The 24,012-nt window shown below is 30.2% G+C and overlaps 1 protein-coding gene across 1 annotated transcript; it reads right to left on the minus strand.

Annotated features, from left to right (window-relative positions):
* Window positions 1–10,247: 10,247 nt before the first annotated feature.
* On the minus strand, window positions 10,248–15,351 carry LOC121221018 (vacuole membrane protein KMS1). Its single transcript, XM_041101344.1, has 8 exons — window positions 14,956–15,351; window positions 13,349–13,560; window positions 13,081–13,159; window positions 12,224–12,523; window positions 11,562–11,719; window positions 11,250–11,366; window positions 10,801–10,980; window positions 10,248–10,699 (listed from the first exon to the last, which is right to left on the minus strand). Exons 1-8 carry the CDS (start codon window positions 15,008–15,010, stop codon window positions 10,535–10,537), a joined length of 1,266 nt encoding a protein of 421 aa, XP_040957278.1. The 5' UTR covers window positions 15,011–15,351; the 3' UTR covers window positions 10,248–10,534.
* Window positions 15,352–24,012: the final 8,661 nt, after the last annotated feature.

Raw genomic sequence — 24,012 nt, forward strand, 5'->3', positions numbered from 1 at the left:
GCCGATGAGACACTGGGTGTCAATTATTGTTTCGAACTATCCGATGAGGCACTGGGTGCCATACTGGTGTGTTTGGTTGGATCCGTGTATCCGCCAAAGTCCGAGTTTTGTTAATAGGGTAATTAATGAAATGATAAACCGAACGAGTTGATCGAACGAGCTACTGAAATGAAATGAAAAAGTTGAATTGTGAATTGAAATGTGAAATGAGATTGAGAAATGAACCTAAGGCTCATGAAATGTTTAAATTTAAATTGTGGATGTGTGATATTAGTTGATGATTTGTTATTATTGAAATGTGGAATTTGAATTTAAATTGTATATACGATTTATGCATTACATGTACATTATTGTTATAATTTGAATTATGGTAATACCACTGAGTATGAATTACTCAGCGTACGGTTGTTTCCGTGCGCAGGTCGATAGAAGTCAAAGGTCCCGGTTCAGCATCCAGATTAATCCCGGCTTTGGCAAAACTTGGTGATGTATTTTTCCTTTGGTAAAGGTGGCATGTACATAGATTGTGTATAAAGGTTATTATGTTTTAATATATAAGGGTTAAAAATGTTAGTATTAAAAGTTTATGGATTTTAATGAAAGAAGTCTATCTATTTTATCTAATTAGTACATTGTTAAATTTTAAATTGATATTGTGTAGATTGAGTTTGATTAGAAGTATTTAGAATAGAAAATGTGAATGTGAAATGAATTGGTTAAATTGGTGATATTTGGGAACTGTATGGTTTTAATTTGCAGGGGGTTTTATGTAAAAATAAGCAGAAATGCTGCCGAAATTTTGAAAAAAAAAATGAAGTCATTTGGTAAACAAACTAATAAATTTTATGAATTATTTTAATATATTGGTTATTTATTCAAGAATTGTTGTAAATCGTTCGATACGTCCGGTAATGCCTCGTAATTCTGTTCCGGCGACGGTTCGGGGTTAAGGGGTGTTACATGTAGAAGATTTTTACTATCCTTCTCCGACAACGTCTTAAAATTTTTGCATTAATCATTGCCTTCATTTCATCAAACGAGACATTTCTATTAAATCTCATTGCTATTTGTTGGTGACATTCAAATTCACATCCAACACTTGTTGTCAAGATGACTCCGTCAAAATAAACGCATACAAAAAACTTAACATCCATCTTTAATATTTAATCTGTCAAAAAATAAACAAAATCTCGTAAAACATCTCGCACGGATAATAAATAACTTAAATAAAAAAAAATTAATGTTTCAATATTCAATTTTGTACATGAAAGCCATTTAACCACAAATCTTAATAACTAACACAATAATAATATAATAAGTTTATATACAAAATAATACTAACTAAAATTATTAATAACTAACTATAAAAATAATACTAGTTTTTTACTAACAATAATACTAAGTAACATCTTAATAATAATAATAATAATACTATAAAATATTTATTTTTTTGTAATATTTTGATAATAAAACCCTAACTAAAACTATCAATTTGAGTTTTATTGATTTTAATCTTAATAACTAAACTAAAACAAAAAAAAAATACAAATTATACAAAACAATAACAATAACATAATCAATTATTTTTAAAAAAATATCTTATTTTTCTCTTCTCTTTCTCTCTTTTTCTCTTTTTTTTTTGCAGCACCTCTTTTTTCTTTTTTTTTTCTTCTAATTTTTCTTGTTTCAGTTGGACAGAGTTCGTGTTTATAACACGAGTAGTGCCGCCAATCTGGTTGGCAGGACTGGTGCCGCCAACAGGGATTCCTCCACTGGTGCCGCCAACAGGGATCCCTTGTTTGGTGCCGTCAACCTGCTTCCCTCCACCCAGAGAGTTGTCAAATCAATTCAGGTTTTTTTTTCTGTTTTTTTTATATTTTGGTAAATAAAAAAATTATATATATTTTGGTAAATAAAAAAAGTTATAATATTTTGATAATTTTTTTATTTTTTATATTATTTTTGTAAAAAACCCTATACACGATGAACTCAAAACTAGAGGAAGAAAATATTTGTTGTTTTTTGAAAAGGGTCCTACAAAAAGGACTTGTTAAATGGAAAAGAGTGATTGGGCCAAAAAAGAAAGAAGTAAAAGAGTGCCCCCCAAATTATTATTTTTAATCAAAGGCTCTTTCACATTCCTCACACGTGTCTATTATAGGTTAGCTAAAATAATAATATTTTATCAAAATAAGGGTAAAATATTTAGTATGTGAAATTTTTAGATTCTATCAATATGATTAGAAGGTTAACAAGTGTCTTATAGAGATATAATAAAATATTTAAACCAAGAGGACACCTGACAATTTTTTAAAATTGTTTGTGGAATGAAAAAAAATACAGTAAGTGTATCGAATATCAACCATAGTTTTAAAAAACTGATGTGTCTTTTAAAAAAAATATATATTAATAATTTACTATATCTTTATAGAATATTTTGTCAACCCCTGATCCTGTTTGTGGAGGTTAAAAGACTCCACGGATAATGTAACAAATACTTTCTAAAAAATAATATGTTTTGAATTTTTATATTTTAATATCCAAATGGGTTGCGAAATTGAATCCGGAGGTGATGGAGATTCTTTGTCTCATCAGATTGAGATCTAACCTGCCAAGATTTTAAATCGCCAGGCTCAATATTCTCAGACCACCACCGGTAGAGATAATTTAATGTTAAATTTATTTCATAAAATAATTTTAGGTAAACTATATGGATGATGAGTAGATAAGATGGTGATCTAGGGGTGGCACAAAACTTTGAAACCCACATTTATTTTGTTAAAAAAATTGGGTTTCAAAATGAGGTGGATTGATTTTTCAATTAGTCCACTCTTTATGTAAAAATTGTCTTGCTTGCCGACAGCATCTTCCCTTTTACTGCTATAACTATTTTTTTTATGTATTTTTAATTTTTAATTTTATGTATTTCTTTATAATTCTTTTGCCTTTACAGAAAATTTTATGATATTTATTTGATTTAATTTTGTAAAATTCAATTTATTATAAAATAATATTCAAAATTTTGAGACAGATGGGGAAAGTTAGTTCATAGTCAAAGGACAAAATAAAAGTTCTTAATTGAACTAAAATCAATGTGCGAGAATATATGGCAAATTTTATATATAGTTATTAATTATAAAAAAAAATATTATTTTAAATATTTAAAATAAAAAAATTGTAATTTAAATAGTTTAAACATTTTGACCGTTCCCATTAAAAACATTAAAAAAAATATGACATCATATTTTCTTTGACACGAGAGTTAATCATTAGAATATCATACAACACAAATTACCTTTGCATACCACTTAAGCGGATTAAAATAGAATCTACACAATAATAATTATTAACCAAAATAAACCGTCTTGTTTCCGAACCATCCCATCCGTCGCTGACCTAGCCCCGTCTTAAGTTGTCTCCTCCCAATCGACTCAACCGCTGCTTCCCCGCTCTGCTCAGTTATACAATTCCTGTATTTTCAAGTGACTTGTTGTTTTCAAGATACAACTCTGTCAAAGCTTCTAGATTACCTAAACTAGAAGGAATTGCTCCTTCAAGCTTGTTGTTTTCAAGTGAAACCCTTTGGAGGGAGACCAGATCTCCCATATTGGGTGGTATTTTCCCTCCTAGTTGGTTGTTTTGCAGCCTTAAAAATCCAAGTATAGGCATTTGACCAAAATTTGATGGAAAAAGGTATCTCTCCCTCTAGGTGATTAGCATACAAATACATGACCAAAATGAATGTTGGATTGTTTTGAAGCTGGAATTTCCCCACACAAAAGATTCTTTGAAAGATCAAGCTCTTTCAAGAGTTGCAATTCTCCAATATGACCAATGAGGGAATTGGCATGAAGGAAAATGCATGAGGTTTGTCAAGTTCAAGAATGAAGCAGGAATACTACCAGTGAATCTATTTGAATGAAAAAGTAAAGCATTGACATTTTAAGACAACCAAGGGTAGGAGGAAGAAACCCAGATAATGTATTCTCATGCAACTGAACTTCTTCAAGTTTTAAAAGCTCGCCAATGCTTTCCGGCACTGACCCTCTCCAAGCCCGGCCTTGGGGATGTTTGAGAGTGTAACTATCTAGGGCTCAAGGCTGGAAGGGCCCAAAAAATATTGTTTTTTCAGCTTTTAATGTCAGAATTTTTTTTTCAAATTTTCACCATTTATATTTCATTTCCTAGAGCCCAAAATTTTTAATTTTTATTGTATTACATTTTATAATTTTTTTAAATTTATTGTTTCGGGCCCAAATATTTTAAAAACGGGTCTGACCCTCTTATCTTGTTTCCATAAAGTTTTTTGAAGTTATTGAGACGACCAATGGATAAGCAGAGTGGGGAAGCAGCAGCTGGGTCAACCGGGAGGAGACAGCTTAGGACGGTGCCGGGCCGGCGATGGTTGGGGTGGGTCAGAACCCAAACTCAGAAAATAATAAAATATTTTTTGTTTAATAATTAGTATTGGGTGAATTATATTCTAGCCCTTTAAGTGGTACGTAATGGTAAATTGTGCCACAAGGCATCCAATGATTGATACACGTGTTAAAAAAATATCTTGTCAGAATTTTGTTAGAGTTTTTAACTTGAGTGGTCAAAATAAACGAACTATATAATGTGAGTGTCCAAATTATAAACTTTTTATTTTGAATGCTGATAATTTTTAATAGTTGAATGACTATCTGTGTAGTTTACTCAACAAGACGTATAAATAACTAAATATTAAATAAAAAATAATTTATAATTTCATGTCTTTTTAAAATTTGTTGGGAAACATTTGTTTCAATGTTTGTAGTGTATTTAATATATTATATTTTTTAATTTTATTTTATATAAAAAAATAATTTTTAAAAAATTAATACGGGCTGGGTCAGGTTAGGCCTAGGTTTAGCATGTATAATTTGAGTCGAGCTTGGGAAAAAAGTTAAGCTCGTTTTTTCGAGCCGGGTCAAGCTTGGACCTACCAATCGGTCCTAAATTTTTGTTGGGGCCCAGTCTGAACTCGACCCATGAAAAACTCTACCCATATTAAGTAATTTTAAAACTTAATTATAATTATAGTTTTACCAATTAAAAATTTTAATCTTTACCTATATTAAGTAATTTTAAAGTTCTTAATTAATATAGTGCAAAAGAGCAAGATAATAATGAAAATAATAGGCAAATAAGGTAAATTTTGTCATAAATGGAAACAAACAAGAAATGGATGATTATTGAGAATTAAACACCATTCAATGTAATATATTACATTTAAGGGAATTAAGCATTTAATTATAAAATAAAATATTGATATTTATTAATCAATAAATTCAATAATTGTAAAACTCCCAGATAAACGTCAAAGAAGAAATGGTTTACTTGCATCCTTCAAAAGTAAAATAAAACCTTAAAAAATTGTTAAAGAATTGAGTGATGAAGATGATGGAGCATAGGTTTTGGTTTTCCATAATGTTTATGGTTGCATTAGGTTTAGCACATTTGGCTGATGCAACCCTTCGATTTGGGATGCTGCCTAAAGGTGTGCTTATTCCTTCATTTGGATCTAGTACACACTCAACTTTTTCACTAATGACATTGATATCTTCATCGCTTTCAAAGAGTTCAAATTTCAAGATTCTACCTATAGATGTGCCTATTTCTTCGTCGAGACCTAGTGGAAGTACATCAGATCCACCTCCTCCATCGTCAATATCAACATCTTCATCACTTTTGAAGAGTTCAAATTGCAGGATTCTACCTACAGGTGTGCCTTCGTCAGGACCTAGTGGAAGTACATCAGATCCGCCTCCTCCATCTTTGATATCGACATCTTCATCACTTTTGAAGAGTTCAAATTTTAGGATTCTACCTACAGGTGTGCCTATTCCTCCGTCAGGACCTAGTGGAAGTACATCAGATCCACCTCCTCCACCGTTAATATCGACATCACTTTTGAAGAGTTCAAATTTCAGGATTCTACCTACAGGTGTGCCTCCGTCAGGACCTAGTGGAAGTACATCAGATCCACCTCCTCCATAGTCAATATCGACATCTTCATCACTTTTGAAGAGTTCAAATTCCAAGATTCTACCTACATATATGCCTATTCCTCAGTCGGGACCTAGTGGAAGTACATCAGATCCACCTCCTCCACCGTCAATATCGACATCTTCATCACTTTTGAAGAGTTCAAATTCCAGGATTCTACCTACAGGTGTGCCTATTCCTCTGTCGGGACCTAGTGGAAGTACACCAGATCCACCTCCTCCACCGTCAATATCAACATCTTCATCACTTTTGAAGAGTTCAAATTTCAAGATTCTACCTACATGTATGCTTATTCCTCCGTCGGGACCTAGTGGAAGTACATCAGATCCACCTCCCCCACCGTTAATACCGACATCACTTTTGAAGAGTTCAAATTTCAAGATTTTACCTACAGGTGTGCCTATTCCTCCATCGGGACCTAATGAAAGTACATCATATCCACCTCCTCCATCATTAATATCAACATCTTTATCAATTTCAAAAAGTTTGAACTTTGGGATGCTGCCTAAAAGTCTTCCGTCAAGACCCAGTGGACATACTTTGGATCCACCTCCTCCACCAACAAAAATGTAATGAGCTTTGATTATTCATTTAATTATTAAATGTCAAGTATTTCTATTTGATGTAGAACTTGTTTATGCAATAAAAGTGATGTAGGTAAAATGGAAATTTTCACCTTTAGTCGTTTTATAATTTTAAAAATTTTAAACTAGTATATGGTAAAATTATATTTTGGCCCCAAAGAATAAAAAAAATTAATTTAATCCTTTAAAAATTATAAATGCATAGGATACGGTGAAATTTTATTTTTGCTATCATCAAAATATATAACTTTATTTTGGCACCTCTCAAAAAAATTTCTAACTCCGCACTAATATATCCTCATCAGCTTTGACGTAAAACTCGGAATCAAAGAGTGCCTACGCAGCTTTAAAGAATGCTAAGCTGAAACAACAAACATTCTTCTTTCAATTGAATAACATGGCCAATCCATAACTAAAATATTTCCTCGCCAAAGGAAATCATCATATTCCGCCATCTTTGATTTATCATTTGTTCTACCAATTGCAAACCTAAAAGCTCATCCAGTTGCTTCTTCCAATTTGTAACAAAAAATGTAAAGTTAATTCAAACATTATTATTCGTTATATAATAAAACAAATTATGGCTATTATAAGGCATCCACGTCTTTCTCAAACACCATTTCCGAACAATGGAGCCGAACCAGGTTTGGATCCCAACGAAGCCCATTATTTTATGCCTCTTAGTCCCATCATCATCACCGATGGTGGAATGAGCGTTGTTTCCATTATCGGTTTTGTCCCAAATGACACCGACGGATCTCGAGTCGGAGTTTCGGCAGCGGTAACCGGATCCACCGGAGGAAAGGAAAGAAGAGGGGGCAAAGAGGAAAGAGACAATGGCGAAGGTGAAGTGGGCGAAGATGAGCATTAGTTGTAAAGGATCCACTAGAAAATTTGTTGGGACGCAGAATTAAATTATATATATATTTTATGATAGTAAAAATATAATTTTATTAATTTAATAATTTATATTTTTATATTTTGTAAAGGATTAAATTAATTATTTTACCATTTTGGGGGTCAAGGTGTAATTTTATTATTATTAATTTAAAATTTTATCAATTATAAAGGACTTAAATAGAAAATTTTCATTTTAGAGGGCGGGCCCCTGCCACCCTCTCCTGACTCCCCCCTGAAGACGAGTAAAGGAAAGGGACGATGGTGGGTGGAGGAGGGACGGGGAGGGTTTTTTATTTTATTTAATATTAATATAAAATTTAAATTTATTATTATATTTTTTGAAAAAAAATATATTTTTATATATTTCTTTGAATTTTTAGAATTAGGAATAGATTGAGAACATTTGTAAATTTTGAGGATTAATTTTTTAAAATTATGATTACATCGATATAATATGTAAAAGTTGGTGGCTAAATATGTTATTATATACATATTTTTTAATTACTACGACAGTTACCGTTTGTGATTTTAACGAGAGTGACAAAAATGACTGATCTATAAAACGTGAGTGGTTAAATTGTAAACTTTTTATTTTTGGTGCTTAAAAAAATTGTTAATAATTGGATGATTATCTAAGTAGTAAATCCAAAGAAATCCAAAGAAATAATATTTACCTATATTAAGTAATTCAATTAATATTGTACAGAAAGAGCAATATAGTAAAACAAAACAAGGCAAGATAGGGTAAATTTGGTCATAAGTAGAAAGAAACAAGAAATGGATGATTATTGAGAATTAAACACCATTGAATGTAATATATATTACATGTAATTTAAGGAAATCAAACATTTAGTAATAAAACAAAATATTTATATTTATTACTCAATAAATTAATTAATTGTAAAACTCCTATATAAACCTCAATAATAAATGGTTTATGTGTACCCTTCCAAACTAAAATAAAATCCTAAAAAATTGTTAAAGAATTGAGTGATGACGGTGATGCGGCATAGGTTTTGGTTATCCATAATCTTTATGGTTGCTTTAGGTTTAGGCAATTTGACCGATGCAACCCTTCGATTCGGGATGCTGCCTAAAGGTGTGCCTATTCCTCCATCTGCACCTAGTACGTACCTACCTTTTCCACCAATGATATTGACATCTTTGTCGCTTTCGAAAAGTTTAAAAGTCGGGATGCTGCCTAAAGGTGTTCCTATTCCACCGCCAAGACCTAGTAGGCGTACATCGGATTCACCTCCACCTCCACCACCATTGACATCGACATCTTTGTCAATTTCAAAAAATTTGAATTCAGGGATGCCTCCTTCACCCGGAAAAATGTGATGGGTTGCTTGTGCAATAGAAGTACAATGAAAGTAATTTTTAAAAGTCATTATTTTATATATCATGCAGACGGAGGACATTTAAAGAAACAGAACAAGTTAATAAAATCTTGAAATACATAGTGGATCGAATCACAGTTAAAGTCACTTAATATGACTAATACAATTCCTACTTTACCCAAAAGAAGGATATTGAAATAGGCACAAAAATAAATCATTTATGCGTTGATTCTGTTCAATCTTCCTTGTGTTTTTTCCCCCAAGGTAGAAATTTGGATGCTGATCAACATGTTTGTACATACAAATTTATTTCTAACTCTCATTTTAATAACTAAAAGCCAAAATAAAAACATATATATTATTTGTACTCCATTGTATTATCAATAATGTTTTAATTTGTTCATTTTTAAATTGATTTACTTTAGTTTTTATACTTTTTCGAATTTTAAAATTCAATCAAAACCATATAATTAAATTATTCTAGGGTAAACTATACCATTAGTCACAAAATTATAGGTCAGTTTTCATTGTAGTCACTTAACTAAAAAAGTTGTAATTTGGTCACTAGACTATTATATATATATATATATTTTTAAATTCTGCCAAAGAGCTCTAAGCGACAATTCGACAATCGCTACAATGGATTATTACCCATCGATGAGTAGAACAATCCTTAGATCCAAGTTGATTTGGAGATTAGCATTGGAGATCAAAGAAAAAAGTTATTTGAATTTTAATTTGCAGATTGTAACATCCAAAGTTGTTTCATGAAAAAAAAATTGAACTGTAAAAGATAAAATGAAAGAAAGCTTTTAATTGGTAGAGACAATGTGAACAAAAAAAGTGATATAACATTGATTTTAACAACCCGATGATTTAAATGAAAACTTTTGAATAGTTAAATGACTAAATTGTAACTTTTTTAGTTAAAAACTTATCCATGATGACTAGTAGTGTAGTTTACCCATTATTCTATTAATCTTGTACTATGCATAAATTTATAAAGTTATAGATTTAATTTATCTTATTCAATTGGATCATACTGATGTCTCATACTTTTCGAATTTTGAAATTTCAATTTTAATACAAACAACAATCTAATAGGTTTTTTCAACACACGAAAATAGCAAAATGACATTACATATATAACAATTTGTTAGATTAGATTTTAGGAAAAACAAAATTTAATTTAACGAATACCATTTCATCGTGCCAAAAACTCTAAAGATTGGAAAATACAAAAACCAAATTAAAATATAATAACTTAATCCACGAGTTACGTAGCATAATTTAACCTTTAAAAAGCAGTATGAAGGTGCCCAATTGGAGCTAATCCTTCATTGTACGAAAGGAAATAATTACCAGATTCCAACTTTCCCAACATCAAATATCAATATGAAACAGTGCTTTAACAATGGGAAGGAAATACAGTCCAAAAACAATGATTAAAACCCCAGGCCAAGCATTACATGGGATATAATAAAATTAAACCTCTACTTTCTGTTGTCTGTGTTCCTAATTTTTGTTCTGTCTATACAAACTTTCTAACAAGGGACTAGCTTAGTGCAGGGGTTTCTTTTGAAGTAGTTCCAATGGGTAATAATTTATGGAAAGACAGGTTACCTTGTAGTTCACTAACACAACTGTTTTATCGAGATAAATGCAGTCAGACTCTTCTTAATCAGAATGAGTTGAAGCAGATACGTTATCGTCTACCTGCTCGTCCATCTGTTTTTTATAATATCTCTGAGCAGTTGCATTGACAATCTTGACAAAGAAGTTCATTAGCATAAGCCACACAACATTGTTCCAGATCGAAGCAAATGATAAATCCCACTTCCCCTACAGCATCATTTTCGCACAACGAACGTACAAAATTTGTTAGATTCGAGTTGGTCGTAACTCAGGCTAAGATAGATTGATTGTTTAAGAGAGTGGAGTACCTTGATATTTGAAGGCAGCGGTTGTGAGGTGGACAAGTACTTGTCTTTGGCTGCATGAAGTTTTGCTGTAAGTGTGGGCAAGAATGTATCGAATCCAGGTACAAAGCCGAGCACCCAAATCAACTCATTCTCTATCCAATCAAGGAGTTGATTGTTACAGATAGAGATAATAAAAACCATCTGCAGAAAAGGAATGAAATAGCTACTTATTAGATACTTGGACGGATTGGGATCATGCTTTGTTAAGACAGTAGACAGAATTTTATCTTCGTCGGACAGTGTGGTAAATTCAGACATTTTTGGCAAACTCCAGTACAAAAAACCAAAACCTGAGCATAATAAGAGCTTAAAATTCACGGACTTGAAAGAAATTGTTCAGTTAAAAGACGGAAAATACTGAATCAACTAGGGCCCTGCTCGCATTAAAACACAGAGAAGACGTCACAAACCTGTATGTAAGTTTTAAGAAATGCCTTCCCAATCAATGTTGAGAGAAAGAACTCCCAGAATGGAATGCCAAATTGTCCACACAAGATGCCAGCAAGGTCAAATAATGGATTGGGGACCTGAAACACGATTCAGTTTGTCAGCAGGTCTACGTACCAACATCAATCAACAGTGGAATAAACTTTTACTTTGGAATAAAAAACATTAAGATTTTCAGGCGAAGTGTGTCTTAGCCCTTAGGTGTCGTGCAGACAAAAGAACGGGAAAATATAGTCATGAAGCAACAAAAGTGCACCGAAGAGAAAGGTGCTCACCGAGGCAAGAATTAAAATGGTAAAGAAGTTCAAATGTTGGGAGTGGGACAACAGCCAGCGTTTGATCTTTTCCAGCAGAGCAGCTATGACTCCAGTATCCTCACTTGAGGAACCATCCAATTCTTCCATGGCATCAAATTCGCAACCTGACTCGCTAGCTGCAAAAAGCAAAAGGTCAACGGAAGGTACATATTTCACAGTATATAACAATTTTCAGACACAGAACAGCTAAGGTTTTGAACTTCATACAAAAAATTAATTACCAACCAAACCAGCATCAAAAGTTGGAAAAGGCAACTAAACTGCAAACTCGAGCCAATTTGATCAAGAAACAGCGGTACAACATTTTAAATTTCTAAAGTTTGAAGTTTAACAAATCTATAAGATTATGCAGATACAAAATGGTAGAAATCCTCTAAAGAAGTTAAATTCAACAGTTTTAATACCCTATTCCAGAGACCCGAAAGTAAAATACGAAATTAAAGCCTGAAAATTAGTAAAATTATGCAACCAATGGAAGATAATAAAAGTTCCTAAATCATTATAGCAGGTGCCAATGCCGATGCAAATCAGAGTGGGGCCTCTTGAAGAAATGCCCTCACCAATTCTTCTGGTAAATATTGTAATAAAAATAAATCAAGTATAAAAGCTGGATCACATACCAGCCCTTGAGATGAAGTAAGGAGGAAGCTCTCCTAGTGCAGTCCCAGTACCCCATAAGATAGCCTCCAGCTGCACCTGCTGCAGTATGCTGCTAAGAGGAACCCTTGAACCATGTGTTGATGAAAACAATGGGGGCCCAAACTCTTCACAGGATTTATCCAGCCATGAAGGGCCTCTCTTCAACTGTATTGTATCATATGGAGCACTCTTCAGGTCTACTCGTCCACATTGCATTGCTTTTATGGTAAACAAGGCAATATGCGGACCCAAATAAAGGACAAAAGTATGCAGACCAGATCCTGGAATAAGAAATTGGAAGTAGACAAGTGACAAGTCATATCAAGGCAAGTTGCTTCAGGTATCCCAAAGAACAGCAAAACAACAAAAGAATATAAATGCACATAAGATTCAATCAGATTCCAGAAATTTTCAGTCCCATGAAAGTCTGCATAGCAGAACCTAGAAAACTGATTTCCAACCTTTCATATCGGTAAAACATTTAAACCACATAGGTACACCATACCCAACAATCTTGAGAACAATCATTAAAGTGCTACTGCTAATTTCGGTCTGCTAGCTTTTGGACTACATTTGATGAAACTAGATCAAGATGACCTAAGCCACTTTAGAATCTAAATAGCAGCAATAATTACATAGACATCCTTTTAAAAGGTTATACCTATGTTTCGATTCCACAAATAATAATTGATATCTGCTTGGTCAGCCAGTTTTTAGCCTATAAATCATACACTGGTATAATGGCATAAGAAAATTGCAAAATAATTCTACTCGTGCAATATTCATCAAGCATACTCCTCCAGACCATCATAAAAGATCAGGAAATACGTGTTCTTACCAAGCCCAATTGAAGATGCAACACCAAGTGCGATCCACCATAGTCCAAACCGAATATACTGAGAAAGTTCATCAACATGCTGATGAAAAATGTAATGAAGAAATCAACAGTTAATTATTATTTCCACTGATCGGGTCACAATCTAGAGCAGATAGTATGCAACATTTACCAATTCTAGAAAAGTAAGACCCTTCTGAACTACATACAAAATTGCAGATGTATGCTTTGCTTCAACAGAAAAATAAGATAAAGACAAATGAAATATTACCTTTTCATGAGGACCCTCGATTGTTACAAGCAAAATTCCAAAAGCTGCTATTAGAGTGCTTGAAAGCGCAAGCCAACTACCCTTTGCCAAAAGATATAATGCTAATCGCTTATAATATTGAAAGATAGCCAGAAGAAATAGCCTTAATGTTTTGAAGGGCTGTGTTGTTAATGTCAAGTTTTCTAATTCTTGTTGATGTCTCTCACGAAGATCTGCAACATTTAACAAGCCTATCAGTTATGGGTTACCATAAATCCTCAACTCAACTTTTTTCTCTTTAAATGAACAATAAATAGAGCTAATATTATTCATCATGATTACATAAAGAAGCTTCCATATTCACCTATAGTTCATTTATAGAGATAAAATGGTAATTATATGACAAAAGCAGCAAACATTCTAGCACTAGCCACTAGGTATAGAAGTTCTTAAGTATTCTGAGAAAAGAGCTCATATAAGCAACTAAGCCAATTAAAAGACACACCATTCCACTAGCCAATGTTATGAAATAAGATATTCAACTCTATACAACATTGACAACATGGTCTGTACATAACCCTATGCTGACTTGATTTATAAAGCCATTCCCCCTTTTTTCTCTGTAAAATCTAAATTTTCAACAATAATAACCAACCAATTGATACGTATTCACTCACACATACTATATTGACAGTGTGCCAGCCGAACTAGAAAAAGAAGAGAGAATTGAGCTATGACTGCTTTCAGCAAGAGGGAATGACAATTTTGTACCAGTCTTAAAGCGGGAGGTCAAGATATCTCGTAAAAAAGTGGAAAGGCAAAGATGCAGCATAAATAAGACAAGACGATTTCTCTTGAGTCTCGACCTGGATTATGACACGTTGATAGAGAATCAACTTTAAAAGAAAATGCATACAACTCTGCACTTATTTCCATCGTATTTTGGACACAGCAGAACTAATGCTAGGCACCACAATCGCCAAGCAATATATCATCAACCCACAATTTTCTTCTATTTTCATTTCCCCCTACTTCTTTGTTCTGGAAAAACCCAAGTCCATATAAAGTAAAAACTCCCAAAAAGCACACAATTTGCACCACCAGAATCAATATCACACTTCACCAACAGCTGCTATAAGATAAACCAATACTTCCACACTAAACATAGTTTGAAGAAAGAGTGAATCTACCACTGATTGACACACTCTAATAGTAAAAAAAACCCAAGTAAACAAGCTGCAAAGTTTTCTTTTTCTTTTATAAATTTAAGCAGCCTTACCGGAATGTAGAAAGCACCTTTGTATAACTTTCACATCCAAAAATATTCAGAATCCATTTTTATTTTTTAACCTTTTTCTACATTCAGCTAAGTTTAATAAATAAGCAACCCATTTTTGGAGGAGCTCGGTTAACTTAACTATTGATTTTAAACTAAATCATAATTAGCCTAATTAAACAAAACTTTAAAAAAAATCATATACGATAAGATATCTAGAAAGAACGCAACTTGAATCAAGTTCCTAAAATGAGGGGAAAACCCCCAATGACAATAAAGGAAAATTAAAGAGTAGCAAAATAGCAAGCTTTCAATAGGGAAACAATTACAAAAAAAAAAAAAAAAAACTAGCCTTCGGTCAACGATCCCATTTGTTGAGAAGTAGTTGCTCCGTTGCCTGAATCCATCACCAAACTCGCATACTACAATGAATTTTCCCTTTTTTTCTTCAATTTCCTCAGATAAATACGGAATTTCCGTCCTTTTTTCTCAGATAAATGGCTACTGATTCTGGGGGAAAAGAATCAGACGGCTATAATCGAATTACTTATAAAGGAGTCAGCGTTTTTTACTTCTCAATCATGAATAAATAATAGTAATAATAATAACAAGAAAAATTAAGTTTTTAGAAATAAAACAGTAGATCTAGAGAAGAAGAACAAGAAGAAATTAAAAGTAATTTTTTTTGCGTGAAGATCTCTTCTCGCCTTCCTCTCTCTTCCCTACCCTCTGTGTCTGATTTTCTTATAAGTTAACTTCACCGTAATTATTTACTTTTAAATTAATTTCTACAATTTAAAATATTTCAATTTAGTCCTCAATGTATAATAATATTATATTAATCAAAATTTTCTTTTGGATTAACTTCAACGTTAAATATTCGCTTAAATCTGGTATAAATATATTTAAATAAATATATTTATTTTTTAACATGATTATTTATATAATGTTGATTTAAAATATAATTCAAATTGATATTTAATATTTAATACTTAATTTAGGATTAAATTGATAAAAAAGATTAATATAATATTAATATTTATCAAAAGTTTGATAGGATATATGGAACTACTTATTAGATACTATTTTTATTTTAATTTATTTTTTGCATTATATTATCTTTAAAATTTTAGCCTTCAAATTTTTTTAAAAAATTAAAATAACTTGACATGTTTTAAAAGATAAGAAAAAAAAGTTAGTAATTTAAAATTTTTGTTTATCAAATAACCTAATATTTTCCATACTTGATATTAAATAATATATCAAATTCAATACATAATTAAATAATACTTTATTTGTCCATTTTGTAATCAATAATATACGATTTATAATTATTTTCTTTTATTATTTTTATTGGGTATGCTAAAAATATTTTTTTAAATAATTAATTAAAATGTTACAGATTAAGAGACACAATGTGGTTTCCTTAAAAAACAAATTTAAAGAAGAGAAAGAGACAATGTGGTTGTCAGCATGAAATCTGTGCCTTTTGATCCAAATGCCTAAAAGATTAAATAATTTATTGTTTTTTTTATAGAATAATAAATTATTGTTTTGGAATTTAAAACAATGTAGCAGTCAGCATGAATTACGCGTTTTTTTTATTTTTATCCAAAACCAATATGTACGCAAAATAATAATAAGTGAAATAAATGTTTTCTTTTTTTATTGAATTAAAAACTGATAGTAAAATATAATTGAGAGAAAATTTGATTAATATCTTTCAAATAAAATTTCGAAATTGAATTTTGTGGACAGAAAAAATTTTGGTCGGAAATTTTTATTTATTTAGAGATTTATTTTAAGTTGAATGTAAATTTAGTATGATTAGTGAAATAAAATGTTTTTGAAAAATCAAATTGCCCCATGTTTTGGGGCAAAGGCAACTTGGAAGAATGTGTTGTGGCTGGCAATTAATGGTAGTTAATATCCTCATGTCTAGATTATTCAATATTCAATAATTTATTGTTTTTTATATGACAAGGTTTTTGGTTTATTTTGGTATCCAACATGTTTATTTTAGGTTTATTGTTTGTGGTCCTTTATTCTGATAATATTATTTTTAAAGTTTAAATATATATATTTTTAAAAATATAATATATCTTATTTTTGCACCAAATACTTGTTAATTTTGATTACCATATTCAAATCTTATCATTTAGGAGTGTAATTTTGGGTTTTTAGTAACATCACATGCTTATGTTGTTTATGGGTTTTGTTTGTTTTTGCTATTTTGTTAGATTCTTTTCAATTTTTGCTTTGTCAATTTGATTTTACATTATAATTAATTGGGTAAATATTTCTATTTGTATTATACTTCAATTTTATCAAAAAAATTATTTTAGCCCTACATTTAATTGTTTATCTTTTTTAGCCCTTAAATTTGTATTGTTTGTCAAATCACTCAAAATAGATAGAAAAATTGAAGTTTGTTAATTTCACTAACGTCGCATACACATAAATGCCATGTCAGCAAATAATTAATTTTTAAAAATTTTAAAAAATTAAAAAGTATTTAAAAAGTATAAAAATATTTTTAAATTAATTAATTATTAACGTGGCATACATGTGGCAGTCCAAATGTATGCCCCTGTTTAACTTTTTCATCTATTTTGAAGGGATTTGACAAACAATACAAGTTCAAATGCTAACAGAGACAAAGAAAAAAAAAGAATGACTAAAATTATTTTTTTATAAAATTGAAGGGTCAAAAAGATTATTATTCTCTATATTTATAATAATAAGATTTTAAAAAGAATTTATTAAAACAATTAAAGACAAAATAATATTTAATTCTTGTGGTATATTTTTAGAATAATCTTTTAAATAAATTATTATTCATAATCTGATTAGAAGAAAAGTCAAAATTTGATGTTTTAATTTATTAATATTTTTTATTAAACCAAATCCAAATTAGGCAAATGCTTTATTTGTTGAACTTTAATGGTTCCCTTCCCTTGAACGATAATCAAGCCACCAAACCAATCAAATGTGACATTTGCTACTTTCTTCATCATTACTGTTTTTCTTTTAATTTAATAATCCTGTTGCATATTACTTTATAAGCAATTATTATTTAACTAATCTAATCAGATTTTGGTGTACGTCACATGTGTAGCCCATGTTATAAAGGCGAATAGATAAGGCATCCACACCTTGTTCCTTTGCTTAGTTTTTCAATTATTTAAAAGTGATGTTTGATTGACAATGAGACAATATAATATTTTCATTCTATATTTTATAATTTCCTAATGTGGGGTTGAGAAAGTGGCCATGATGAAACACAACAAAACCATTTTTTTTTCTGAATTTTTTTATTTTTTATATATAGATATTTATTAAGCAAGGAATAATAAAGAATGTTTATTTTTTGCCTTTTTGTTTTAAAATTTTTTAATGTTTAGATTTGAGTATTATCGTATTAATTATATATATATATTTATTGAATGAGCGATTAGTTTAGATGTTATTACCAGCGCAAAACAACGTGAGTTTGAATGCATTAAAGCGTGTTATCCTCTTATTTAATGATTAAAAAGAGCACGAGTAATTTTAACCGTTTTATAAAAAATATATATGATAAATTAAAAAAAATACTTAAAATGTCATTTCCTTTTGAGAGAGAAACTTTTAAGCATAATTCCTTTCTCAGGTCGCAAAATCCCTTTTTACGTACAAAGCCTAAAAGTTTATGTCGTTGTATTAAGGTATAAATTTTACCAAATTTTTTATATAATTAAAGTATATGTTAGTTTAATGTATTATTGGGTATTTGAGTTTGACAATTTTTTTAACACGGTATTTTTTATTTTTATATCTAATTCAGTACTAGAGGTGTCTATGGGCCGGGTGGCTTGGCCCGGCCCGACGGTTCACTCGAAATATGGGAGGATTCAGGTAAAAATATAAGTCCAAAATATGGGTTTTGGCAAAAAATGAGGCTCGTTTAGAAAACGGACCGGGCCTTGGGCACCACTTTTTTGGCCCGGGCCTGGCCCGGCCTGAATATAATAAATATATATTTTTATTTTTTTAATTTTAAAATATTTTTAAAATACTTTTTTTATTTTTTTATTTTTAAAATAATTTTTTGGTGTTTATTAAAAATGGGCCAGGCCGGACCTAGACAAAATTTCAGGCCCATATGTTGGGTTGGGCTAGGCCCAGGCCTAGGATGCGGACCAAAATTTTTGGGTCCGGCCCGGCCCGGCCATGGACACCTGTATTCAGTACTTGTATTTGACAAAAAAATTTATTTTTTGGTACCCAAATGTAACGATAGTTAATTGTTGATATTATTAGGTTTAGCTTTTTTTATGATTTTTGTTAATAGAATAAATTTAGTGTTAATTGTAAATTTATTTAATTTTACGTTTAATTTGTTAAATATAATCCGATGGATGTGATTTAATTCGGGTTTTAAGATTAATTTAATAGAAGTTAATAGCTAATATTCTTAGGTAATTATAAATTTTCATTAAATCAACTCTAAAACCCGAATTAAACACTAAAAAAATAATATTGTTACCTTTAAGTACAAAAATGTATAACTTTTTATCAAATACAAGTATCACATTGAATAAAAAATAACACAAATATCACATTAGAAAAAAGTGTCAACTCATATAACAAATTATATATTAAACCTATTTTTTATATTTATTTTACGGTCTATAAATATCCATTTGAGACTTATGACTATTTCTCTTAATAGTGTTGTCTTTAAAATTTAAATTTGAATCATTCCTTGAAAATATGATGTATATTACCAACATACTCGGTGATATGTACTCATTTGATGGTTAGTAAATGTACACAAGGAAAATATCCAGTTTATGTGTAAAAAAAGAGGAAATATCTAAGTTTGGGTGTAAAAATGAAAGTGATTTTGGTGATTAGTAGATGAAGGGTTTTGACAAACAGGTAGTGGGGAGTGATGAACTTTCCGAGAAAGCAGTAAATGTGGTGAATGGGGGACCAAATGGGCAAGGAGTATTTTGGTGCAATCCAACTTTTGTCCCATAGCAATGATGGTTTTTTCGGGGGCACAAAGAGAAAAGTCATTGGTTTCTCTTGTTCTGATTTTTATTTTTCTTTTGTGGCTACAAATAGCTTGTTGATTTTTGGTTGGTTTGAAAAATGGGGGACCCAAATCATTAGAAAAGTGCATTGAGATTGGGCTTAGATTTGGTTATTCCTGTATTTATAGGATGATGATTGAATAATTAATTTATTTTAAATTAATTCTTATATGAATTTTAATACTATGAAAAAGACTTATGTCGCCATTACTTCATAAATATGCAATACATTATGCATTTTTATTGGACCTGAGTATTTTTTATGATAAACGGCTTAAGGGATATAAGTTGTCCCGTTAAATTTCTTTATGAAAAATGTATTTTAATTAAGTTACAGATATTAAAAATTTATCAATTAAGTTCTTTTGACCTACAATTTTTACTATTGTTATTCAATTGACGTGATCGTTAATGATAATTAAATTAGTCGTTATAATATTGAGGTGATAGTCCACATCATGTCAATAACAATTGTTGACATGAACTGTCATATTAGCACATAATAATTAACGCAACAATCATTAACGACCACGTTAGCATAGTAATGATCAACAATAAAAATCTTTGGCCAAAAGGTTTAATTGAAAATTTTTAAATATGTGATGGCTTAATTGATGGTGAAGCCAAGGAGGCATGCACTTGACCCCTTGCTTAAATGAAAAATTTTCCATTTAGCCCATTCTAAAATATAAAATATTCAAATCTCCAAAAAAAATAATAATGTAATTTAAATATTTTGACAGAAATTTTAACTTTAATTCTTTGAAAATTTTATAATTTTATCTCTTCTCAAATAAAATTTCTAGCTCCCTTAAAATTATCTGCAATCGATCCTTGCTTGCTTGATGACAAATTATGATGATGTGATCCTAAGGTTGAGCCTCCACTGTATTAGTGCCTGTCGATTCGGTTCTTCCTTTAGATGGCATACAATGTTTGTTATTGTCTCGTGCCCACGCACGGGGACATGTCAGTTCCACAATTCCATTTCATGCTATGGATTGAATGCCATCACCTATGTTTTAAGGTTACCCCAATTATGGGTTTTTTACAAAAATATTATAAAAAATAAAAATTAACCAAAATATTATTTTTTTTATTTACGAAAATATACCAAAAAAATAAAAATAAAAACAAAAAAAAATTGAAAAAATCTGCAAAAAGCTGACACCAGCCTGATCAGGCCAATCATATTAGCGGCACCAAAGGTGCCAAAGAGATTGGTGGCACCAATGATGCTAAAGTGATTGGCGGCACCAATGGTGCCAAATGACTAAAATTAGGCTAATTGCCTTCTAAGCCCTCCTTATTTATTATTTTTTTTTATTCCCCTTCAACTCATTTTTTTATTTAATAACTCTATTTTAGTTTAATAAACTATTCTCATTTAATAACTCTATTTTAATTTAATAAACTATTAAGTAATACTTAATTTTTTAAATTAAAATAGAGTTATTAAATGAGAGAATTCTAATTAAGTGACCATTTGCAGTTTCAAGGACTTGACATGCAAATTTACCATTTTGAATTTTGAAAGTGAATTGCTGCTGTGCGCACTAAAATTGAAATGTGACTAATTACCTTCTAAGCCCTCCTTAGAATTCTAATTAAGTAATAACTCTATTTTAATTTAATAAACTATTCTCATTTAATAACTCTATTTTAATTTAATAAACTATTCTCATTTAATAACTCTATTAGTTATTAAATGAGAATAGTTTATTAAATTAAAATAGAGTTATTAAATAAAAAATGAGTTGAAAGGGAATAAAAAGAAAATAATAAATAATGAGGGCTTAGAAGGCAATTAGCCACATTTCAATTTTAGTGCGCGGAGCAGCAATTCACTTTCAAAATTCAAAATGGTAAATTTGCATGTCAAGTCCTTAAAACTGCAAATGGTCACTTAATTAGAATTATCTCATTTAATAACTCTATTTTAATTTTAAAAAATTAAGTATTACTTAATATTTTATTAAATTAAAATAGAGTTATTAAATAAAAAAATGAGTTGAAGGGGAATAAAAAGAAAATAATAAATAAGGAGGGCTTAGAAGGTAATTAGTCACATTTCAATTTTAGTGCGCACAGCAGCAGCAGCAATTCACTTTCAAAATTCAAAATGGTAAATTTGCATGTCAAGTCCTTGAAACTGCAAATGGTCACTTAATTAGAATTCTCTCATTTAATAACTCTATTTTAATTTAAAAAAATTAAGTATTACTTAATAGTTTATTAAATTAAAATAGAGTTATTAAATAAAAATGAGTTGAAGGGGAATAAAAAGAAAATAATAAATAAGGAGGGCTTAGAAGACAATTAGCCCAATTTTAGTCCTTTGGCACCATTAGTGCCGCCAATCACTTTGGCACCATTGGTGCCACCAATCTCTTTGGCACCTTTGGTGCCGCAATGTGATTGGCCTGATTAGGCTGGTGTCAACTTTTTGCAGGTTTTTTTTTTGTATATTTTCGTAAATAATAAAAAAAAGTAATATTTTGGTAAATAAAAAAAAGTTATAATATTTTGGTTATTTTTTATTTTTTTATAATATTTTTGTTAACCCCCCCCCCCCCAATTATTCTCCCACACTCTTGTTTTCCATGTATTATGATATATTTGGATGCACAGTAAAATTAATTGTCATAGTGATGAGATCAAAATCAGTAATTGGATATTAGTTTGGATTCAATTTTTTTTTCTTCCACCAATTTTCTATTTTTTTCTCCTCATTTATTCTTTTTTTTTCCAGTTTGTAGATTGATTTTGTGAGCATATTTGTTATTTTTATAAAGTTGTGATGGACAGATAATGGTGTTTGTCGTTGCTGAAACTCTACCGGCCACCACCAGTTTCTCTTGAAAAATAGGTGGCTCTTTGTTGGTTTCTTAATTTATTTATGTTTTGAGAGTATTTTAGAATAATAAATGGTTTTACGAATCGATTTGGACCCATGTTGTTTTTAAGTTTTATATATATATTTTGTTTGTTTACATTGTTTAATAATTTTTCACTTTTAAAAGTTTTGTCTGCTATTGTAATATATTTTTAGTATTGCTTTTGCAAATGATTTTGGGATGATTTTATCATTGTCCTCTCTAGTTGGTGGATGCTCAGTTCTCTTGCCGATTTTTACTATTTAGGGTTGATTTTCTTATCGTATTAAGTGTTTGCAATCACTCTAAATATGTTGTGCTTAAGTTGTGACAGGGTCAATTGTCAACATGTCATAATATTTTATTAATGTTGAGGCTCAGGCCTTTGTTGTGTTTATAGAGTTTGTCCTTCACCACTTACGACGTGTGTTTGTTGTTTTCTCTCCCAATTTGTATGGTCCTATTCATGAACTGAATTAATAAATTTCTCTTTAAAAAAATTAATTTTAATGTTAAATGATCATTAAAACTATGAGAATAACTTACATTAGAATGATCCTAAAAACTAAGGTTTTTAGGCATCAATAAAATTTTGCTACATCGTCCAATTTTAAAGATATGAAATTATTATTGTACACTCGTCCATTAAGAAATTATTTTATGAACCCTTCCCATCACATTATCCATGGTCCCTTTCTAATTATTTAATAACATTCCAACAATTTTTTTCTAAGTAATTCACACATAAAATTGGAAAATTTTTTACCTTAACCCCCAAACCTTGAACCATGAATCTAGAATCCCAAACCCAAAATCTAGAGCCCTAAACTAAACCCCTAGAATCATAACCCAGAATCATTAAACCTTGAACCCTAAACTCGTAACATGTAATCATGAACCCTTGAACCTTGAACTTGAACCCCGAACCCCGAACCCTAAACTTTAAATCTTGAATCCAAACGCTGAACCTCAAGGTTCAAGGTTCAGGACAAAATAATTATCAAAATTATGTGTCAATCACATGGAAAAATTGCACAAAAATTACTATTTTTTTAAAAATTGGCTGCACAAAAATTGAAAATATTAACTTGTGGAAAAAAATTATTAAAATTTGTAAAAGAAGAAAAAATGTTTGCTTATAATTTAAAAAATTAATTATTTTAAGTAATTTAATTAAAGTTAATTTAAGTTAGAGAATATATTAGATATAGATGAGTGTATAATAATATTTTATTATCTTTAAAATTTAATGACGTGACATTATTTTAGTAATGCCTAAAAATAATATTTTTTAGGATAATAGTGATATAAATTATTCTCTAAAACTATTCATATTATATTTATATAAAAAATAAATTAATTAAAATTATGTAATTAAAATTATATTGATTAACAACATATATTAAAATATTCTTATTTTAAATACTAACTAAAATTGTATTTAATATTAAA

The sequence above is a fragment of the Gossypium hirsutum genome, chromosome D09 (genome assembly GCF_007990345.1).
Source record: "Gossypium hirsutum isolate 1008001.06 chromosome D09, Gossypium_hirsutum_v2.1, whole genome shotgun sequence".
Taxonomy (NCBI): domain Eukaryota; kingdom Viridiplantae; phylum Streptophyta; class Magnoliopsida; order Malvales; family Malvaceae; genus Gossypium; species Gossypium hirsutum.

Coding starts and splice junctions, on each gene's coding strand:
- LOC121221018 (XM_041101344.1), bottom strand. CDS start 15,010: ATGGATTCAGGCAACGGAGCAACTACTTCTCAACAAATGGGATCGTTG. Junction 13,561..14,955: donor AATGGGATCGTTGACCGAAG/GCTAGTTTTTTT, acceptor TAAATGTTGCAG/ATCTTCGTGAGAGACATCAA. Junction 12,524..13,080: donor TGCATCTTCAATTGGGCTTG/GTAAGAACACGT, acceptor TTCTTATTCCAG/GATCTGGTCTGCATACTTTT.